We start from the raw sequence: 8,867 nt of genomic DNA on the forward strand, positions 1-8,867 counted from the left end.
TATAGTATGTTATGCCAACTGAGCTTGATGTCCCCTGTGACTATGGTCCCAAGCCCACAGGTTCAACTACTCACTCCCTCTGGGTAGCTGGCTGTGACCAAGAAGTGACTACAACCTTGTCCCTTGTCAGCTCTACTATATACCTGGGAATTCAGATCCTACAAATAATACTTATAGGACCACTATCTGCCAACCCTATACGTGGGCTTGGGCACATTTCCCGCTTCATAGACATACCTAAATAGTTCAGCCTGCCCACCCATCTGTCCACCCGTATATCCACGTTTGCCTTCACTGAAAATGCAGTACTATATATACAAAAGGGTTCATCTTTGAACAACTAATAAGAATTTTAAGGGGAAACCAAAAGACCTATTTTTTTCTGAGATGATGGGGAGAAGTATATCTTGCCTGAAGAAATTTCTCCAAGGCGCACAGCACTACAATAATCCCTTTGTATATTTCTGATAGATGTCTGTCTGTATCCGTATTTTCCATTTGCTTCCCCAGACTGATGCTGCACCCTTCTCCACTCTGCCCTCTGGCTCAAAAGACTGACCTGTATGAACTATATGAACTATGTCAATAGGGCTTGCATGCCCTCTGGCTTCTTGTTGGGCTCAGCTATTGGGAGTCAGGGTCTTTACTCAATGACTTTCCTACTGCAAAGCTAAAGGTCACTAAAGATTACAACTTCTCACAAGGCAGTGGTCTCTACCTGACTTTCTTTCCTTCTAGCTTCTTAGTAACCCGTCCTTGACCTTGTCCCTTCAGGCCTCAGGGTGGTTAAAAAGCTTGGTGGTACTAGGTCTAGGTTACTTCACTGTCTTTTATTGTGTCTTTAACTTGCACTTTTGTAAACAACTCCTTTCTAAATAAATTCTCCTCAAATTATCTTGTTTTAGACTATGCCATCTGGGATAGCATTGATAAAAGCTCTAATTACACAGGCCCTCTGTTAACCTAACCCAGGAAGTTTCACTCTGAATTTAAAAGGAAAATTAACAATACTAGCAAATATTTAGGGACAGCTTTTACATGAACAAATCTTTTATATATATTACCTTATTTAATACTGACAACAATGTATTACAAAGGGACTACTATTAGTTGTACTTTACAGATAAAACAGCTGAGGCACAAATAAATTAAATAACCTAAGGTTTTCATAATAAGTGGTGAATTTGGGATTTTAGCCTGATTCTGGCTCCAAAACCTGTGTTCCTAACCACTATGTAAAGAAGTAGACAAATCATGTATGTGGATTGGTTAGCTGAAAGAAATGACCAAAAAGGTTAAAATTTAAAAAAAAAAAAAAAAAAAAAAAGAGTTTGAGATGTCACACTAACCAGCCTACAACTTTTCTAGCATAAATAATGAAAAATTGTGTGCGTAGTTAACGCCCAAAGAGATCTGGGGTTCAGCTAGCAGGAAAAAAAAAATCATTCACTGATTTGGTCCATATCTATTTGCTATCAGTGGTACAGGTAATACAGGTGGTATGATATAGTAAAAAAAAAAAAAAAAAACCATGAAAATATACTACAAACAACTTTAGTTGGAGAGATGCTTTAAAAAATAAACTCAAAATGATTTAACCAAAATTGATACTAAAAAGCACCTAACAGCTTTGATACTGATTTCACCAGAGGTCAAAAATAAAGAGGGCTGCCAAGCAAAGCATCTTCCCCCTTTTCAGGGCAACTAGAACACTTTATGTTTAATGGAGAAAAGAGGACAAAACTTATCCTCTGATGTTGGTTATGTAAAATATTTAGGGGCATGTTAAAAAAAAAATTAAAATTTTCATCTGTGTCAGGAGCCTGATTTGCCAATAAACTATTTCTGGAAATATGCCTTAGGACTATCAAGCATAACCCTCTCTGAGGTTCCTGGAGAAACTAACCAAAAGACTTTGAGGCCTACATTAAATAATTTGGAGTATTCAATACAAAGCTACAACAGACACTATAAAAGGTGTTAGGTTCTGTTCTATACTGCATGACTTACCTCAGCATCTATTACATCCGTGATGTACCTGGGGGTCAACAGGGGCATCCTGACATACTGTAGCAGGTCAGGCAAAGACTCTTCTCGCTCTTTCTTGGCATGCTTCACCCAGTTGATGACAGCTTCAAAAACTGGCTCTTCAGAGTCTACCTGTAAATGTATAATGACATAGGGATCTCTGCTTTTCAAATGAGCTCACATTTGCAAAGGTAGTCATGCTTCTTTCTTCCTCTCACTCCCTACTCCACTACTATTATTTCTAATCTTTCAGAAATAGACAGGCTCTTAGGGAAATTGTCTTTTCAGATACAGCTAGCTCAGTTCAAGAAAAGAATTGTTAGCTTTGGTTAAAATGGTTCCTAAGACAGACAGTATCAATCACATGTTGGCCTTCACTTCAGAGTTTTTCCTATTCCTGAATTTTTTTCCTGGTAATTTGCTGCCCTATTCAAAACTGGTTCTTGAAATAACTCTTATTCATCAATGTTGTCTAATCACCTCCAGCCTTGCTTCACAACTCCTTCACCCAAGCCTGTAAAGCAGGAACTTCTTTTACATCATTATATGGAATGCTACAGTTTTCCAAGTATTGTCAATCAGCATTTCCAAGTATGTATTAGGCACTATGCTATTTAAAATGACCTATACAATTAATCATTTGAGGAACTTGGGTCTAAGCTTATATGTGAAAACTGGGTAAGGTGAAACACACCCTAAACACTTAGGACCTCTCAAGGGCAGACACCTAAAGTATAGGACTGTGTCCCTTTTTTATCAGCCCCTAAAGCATATCTCTTCTGAGAGACATTTTTCAGTATGTGATTCTGACTAGAGAAAGAAATTACCCCCATAAACTTTTTCTAAGAAGTGTGGTACTCTAGAAATGAAAAAAATGTTTTGGAAAGTTCATTCATTCCACAGATTTACTGACCACCTAGTAAGTGCTAGGCACTGTGCTGCAGGCTTATAAAATGGTGAACAAATCAAAGATGATGCTTGCTCTTAATTGTGTCTTAAGACACAATTGTTAAACGAGAAAAATAATATTACTTTGTCATTATGTACTATATAAGAAAGTACACACTAACATGAGATTTCTAATTTAGATTGGTGGGTCCAGTGGAGGGTCTCCGTGACAAAGCAATAAACTGAAATCTGATGTGTTAGTAGTAGTTAGGCAAGGAGTATAAGCTAGACAGAAAATCACATGCAGCAAAGTCCCCAGGGATTCACAGTCCAATACGGTAGACACTGGCCACATATAGTTATTTACATACAGTTACATTAATTAAAGTTAAATTACAATAAAAATTCAGTTTCACAGTAGCACTAGCAACATTTCAAGTGCTAGTGCTCAACAGCTACATGTGGCCAGTGGCTATCAAATTAGACAGAAGTAGATATAGGTGATTTCCATCTTACAGAAATATTCTAACAGATAGTCCTAAAGCAACAAAGTCACAGCTTCAGAAAATGATAAAAGGATAGTGTGGTAGAATGAGGGAGGGAGGGGGAAGAGTGGTAAAAGATGAAGCCAGACAGATTAAGTTAGGGCCAGATCACAGAGGGCATTACAAGACTGGAGTTTATTCTAGAGCAACTGGAAACCACTAAAAGGTTTTGAGCAGGCTAATGACATGATCATAATGATATTTTGTAAAGATTACCCTGGCTGCCATTGATAGAACAGTATGGAAAGTTCAAGAGCAGGGAAACAAGTTAGGGGGCTACTCTGGCACACTAGGCAAGAAGTGATGGTGCTTATGGCAGTGATGAGAGAAGTAGATACACTGGAGAAATATGTGGGAGGTAAAACTAATCTAGCCTACTGATGGATTAGATGCAAGGGAGGTGCAGAAAGAAACCCATGATTTTTTAAGAATTTCTTTTAAAGATAACAATGATAGGCTGAAAGTACTCGACAGCTGCATATTAAACTTTGATGTTTTCTAGGTTTAAATTAGATAGATCAACTTAAAAATCAAGCTTCTCAATCATGAGCAGAGATCTAAATGAAGACAGGATACACTGTAATTACCGAGAAATAGCTAAACTGGAATGAAAAAACCCCACAGCATTCCTGTTGAAGTATGGGAAAAAATGAGTTTTCTCCATGACAAATTTTCAGAGAGAATTCTCTCATGTATCAGATACTTACATTAATATTAATGGTCAGAACAGCCCTATGTACTAATTATTAATATTATTTGCATTTTACAGAAGAAGAAACTGAAGATTAGTGGTTAGGTAACTTATCCAATGTCACACAGCCAAGACTTAAAGCTCATGTTGTTTTAATTAGTATGATACACTGCCTCCCATTGTTTTAAGTACTATTGTTTTAAATAATAAGAGGAAGCTTTAGTTAGCAACTAGGAGTCAAACATTTGGTTTCTATTTCTAGCTGGACTATGAAAAAAATGTCATTTGCTGTTTTTTTTAAAAAAAAATGCCAGTTTTGACAAACATTTAAGAAGACTATACAAAAGAGTTCTCAAGCTGTTTTTTCATCTCATCTTCTGAGTAAGGTGGTTAGTTATTGGTGCCCTCTCTGTTCCATTTTGTTTCATTATAGGCAGTTCTGAAATAAATGACTTCTGTCTCCTGACCTGACCAACCAGAAATAAACTGACTAGGTGACCAGCTCATACTTTAGTGCTTAAGAATAGATTCTGAAGTCAGACTGCTAGCTTTACATTTGTATCCTGGTTCTACCACTTACTAGCTGTGGTGCGTTGGTTAACTTTCAAGCCTCAGTTTTCTCCTTGCACAAATAGAGACAGTTATGAGAATTAAATTTAAAAAATCGCTATAAAATACCAAAAATGGTGCCATCAGAATGTTAACCTCCAGGATACAGGGATTATAAATGTATTTTGTTTACAATTTTAACTCCACCCTGGAACTGTATGGGTACATAGTAAGTGCTAATAAATATTAGATAAATGAACCATAATAAATGCTGAGTTTTAGCTATTTTATTACTATGTACAATAAGCTTTAAGTTGTAGTCTGTATTTTATTCACTGTATTTTCCAATATATGGACAAATCAAGAAAAGCAAGGTATTCTAGCAAATTACCAATTTTCCAGTCTAAAGATTACATACTTTAGCTATACTGACATTTCAGTGTACGGGCACATTGTCCCACACCATGAAGGTTAAAAAGGAGACTAGCAAATACTTGGCTCAGTAGGATTTGTAACAGCAGCTTTTCTGAGTTGACATGAAACAGCAGGAAAAGCTGGAAAATATTCTTCTTTACCTGGAAACAATGTCATGAATGTGGCCTAACCAATTTTCCCTCAGAAAAATTACTAGGGAAAGGTATAAAGAAAAAGTTGGCTCCAATTTCATAGTATGTATGGGAATTTAAAAAAGAAAAAAAAAGTATGGGAATAAAATACTTTTTTTTTTTAAATAAGAAATTTACTTAAGACCTGGTATTGTACTACATAAAAATCCTACTTTTTATAAAATAAATTATAGGATTTCTTTAAATAATAAATTCCTCCTCAAGGACTCTAACACTAACTAAGCTTTTACTTTCCAACATATCTCTTGTTTAAATTGAGGCACACATGTAAAGGTGCTACTAAATTCTAGGAATCCACTAATTTAAAATTCATTTTTTATTATTGAAGAGATGGCAAAAACAGTGAACTCTTAGCCTTCCTAGAAAGCCAAATTTCTCCTAACTAGGGGAAACAAAACCAGCAAATAAAACTTTTATCCTGCCACTTGGCTCTACTAAGTATTTTCTAAAAACTACTACTAAATTAAATAATCGGGTCACTAGAGAGCAAAGGCATCTGATGTCCCTTTATTAGATTTCTCACTATAATTCTTAGCCTAACAATATCCCAAATGCAATAAAAACTCTGCTAAACTACTGGTACTATGTAAAGATTCTTGTTGCTGGGTTAAGTCATGGAATGGTTGCCTGGGCAGAGGTAGCTTCCCCTTTGCTAGGCGAAGTACCCAATACTTGCCTGTCAGTTTGTTGAACTGTGGTAGATTGAATGTTGCTGTGATGGTGGAAGCTATGACCCATGGTGAACAGGTTTCAGTGGGGCTTACAGACTAAGATAGACTAAGAAGGACAAGGCGATCTACTTCTGAAAAAACTGGCCACTGAAAACCTTAGGAACAGCAGTAGACTACTGAGACGACTGTCTGTTACAGTGCCAGAGGATGAGCCCCTCAGGTTAGAAGGCACTCAAAATACAACTGGGGAAGAGCTACCTCCTCAAAGTAGAGCTTACCTTAATGACATGAATGAAGTAAAGCTTTTGGGACCTTCATTTGCTGGTGTGCCACAATTAAAAATGAGAAGAAACAGCTGTAAACATCCATTAATAATCAGAACATGGACTGTACGAAGTATGAATGAATCTAAGAAAACTGGAAACTTCAAAAAGTAAAATGGAATGCATAAAGATCGATATTCTAGGCACTAATGAGCTAAAATGGACTGGTATTGGCCATTCTCAATCAGACAATCAAATAGTTTACTATGTTGGGAATTATAAATCGAAGAGGAATGGCATTGCATTCATAGTCAAAAAATAACATTTTAAGATCTATCCTGAAGTACAATGCTGAAAAAAGGACAATATCCATATGGTTACAAAGAAGAGTGGTTAATATGACTATTACTCCAATTTACGTACCAATCACTAAAAGCAAAGATGTAGAAATTGAAGAGATTTATCAGAAAATGATAAAAGTCAGAAAATGCAGTCAGACAACGATCAAACATGCAATCAAGATGCACTGATAGTTACTGGTGATTGGAATGTAAAAGGTGGAAACAAAAAAGCATTGGTACTTAGAAAATACAGCCTTGGTGATGGAAACAATGCCAGAAATTGAGAAGGCAATGAGATCGGTATTGCCCAATAACATTCATGATAGAATTTTGCAAGACCAACAATGTATTCACTGCAAATACCTCTCCTCAACAACATAAATGGGAACTATACAGGTGGACTATGCCAGACAGAATACATAGGAATCAAATCAACTACATCTGTGGCAAGAGGCAATGGAAAAGCTCAATATCATCAATCAGAATGAGGCCAGGAGTTAACTATGGAACAGACCATCAATTGTTCATATGCAAGTTCAGGTTGAAGCTGAAGAAAATGAAAACAAATCCAAGAAAGCCAAAATACAACCTTGATTATATGCCACCTGAATCTAGAGACTGTGTGAAGAATAGATTTGATGCATTGAATGCCAATGACTGAAAATGACCAGATGAGTTGTGGGATAACATCGAGGGCATACATCAATAAAGCAAAAGGTCATTAAGAAGACAAAGAAGAAAGAAAAGGCCAAAATGGATGTCAGAAGAGACTCTGAAACTTAATCTTGAATAAAGAGTAGCTAAAGCAAACAGGAGAAATGACAAGATAAAAGAGCTGTACAGAAGATTTCAAAAAGCAGTTAAATAAGACAAAGTCAATTATTATAATAAAATGTGCAAACACCTGGAGTTAGAAAACCAAAAGGGAAGAACATGCTTGGCATTGCTCAAGCTGAAAGAACTGAATAAAAAATTCAAGCCTCGATATGCACAGGGAGACAGCTCAGGGGGCAGGAGTGCATGAAGGGATGGACACTGGGAAGAGGTAACTATGGGGAGGAAGTGGGAGGGGAGCTGTTGCATGGTGGTAAACTGTGGTCAATGACATGCAACAATGTATATGTGAACTGCTGTATGGAAAGTGAATTTGCTCTGTAAATCTTCACCCAAATCACAATTAAAAAAAAATTCAAGCCTCGAGTTGCAATATTCAAAGATTCTATGGGCAAAATATTGAATGATGTGGGAAGCATCAAAGATAGGAAGAATATACAGAATCACCATACAATAAAAAATTGGTCAATTTTCATCTATCTCAAGAGGTGACATATGATCCAAGAACCAATGGTAGTGAAGGAAGAAGTCAAAGCTGCACTGAAGGAATTGGCAAAAAACAAGGCTCCAGGAATTGACAGAATACTCCCTGAGATGATCCAACAGAATGTGGAAATTATCGAACAATATCATTATTATCACACACAAGTAAAATTTTGGGGAAGATCATTCAAAAATGACTGCAGCAGTATATTGACAGAGAACTTCCAAAAATGCAAGCTGGACTCAGAGGATGTGGAATGAGAGATATCACTGTTGATGTCAGATGGATCTTGGCAGAAAGCAAAAAATACCAGAAAGATGTTTACTTGTGTCAATAATTACTGACTATGCAAAAGCATTCAACTGCATGGATCATATCAAATTATGGATAACATTGAGAAGAATGGTAATTCCAGAACACTTAATTGTGCTCATGAGGAACCTGTACATACATAGACCAGAGGCTGTTGTTTAAACAGAAAAAGTGGATACTGCATGGTTTAAAATCAGAAAGGATGTGTGTCAAGGTTGTATCCTCTCATCATACTTATTCAATCTGTATGCTGACCAGATCATCCAAGAAGGTGGACTATAAGAAGAAGAACATGACATAAGGACTGAAGGAAGACTCATTACAACCTGCGATATGCAAATGATACAACCTTGTTTGCCGATAGTGAAGATGACTTCAAGCACTTACTGATGAAGATTAAAGGCTACACCAATAGACTGCAACAACATATCAAGAAAATCATTCATCATAACCAAGTGGGGTTCATACCAGGTGTGCAGGGATGGTTCAACATTAGAAAAACAATCAACGTCATCCACCACATAAATAAAGCAAAGGAGAAGAACCACATGATCATGTCAATTGATGCAGAAAAGGCATTTGATAAAATCCAATACCCATTTCTGATCAAAACTCTCAGCAAAATAGGAATAGAA

General features: G+C 36.6%; 1 protein-coding gene across 1 annotated transcript in view; it reads right to left on the bottom strand.

Moving 5' to 3' along the window:
• Positions 1–8,867, bottom strand: part of KLHL12 (kelch like family member 12) — a 51,318-nt gene that overhangs the window by 28,730 nt on the left and 13,721 nt on the right. The window contains exon 5 of the mRNA XM_007941145.2: positions 2,011–2,160. Within this exon, the coding sequence (XP_007939336.1) occupies positions 2,011–2,160 (150 nt within the window). The remainder of the gene's footprint in view (positions 1–2,010; positions 2,161–8,867) is intronic.

This window comes from Orycteropus afer, unplaced genomic scaffold (assembly GCF_000298275.1).
Source record: "Orycteropus afer afer isolate SDZICR_OR568_19922 unplaced genomic scaffold, OryAfe1.0 scaffold00075, whole genome shotgun sequence".
NCBI lineage: Eukaryota > Metazoa > Chordata > Mammalia > Tubulidentata > Orycteropodidae > Orycteropus > Orycteropus afer.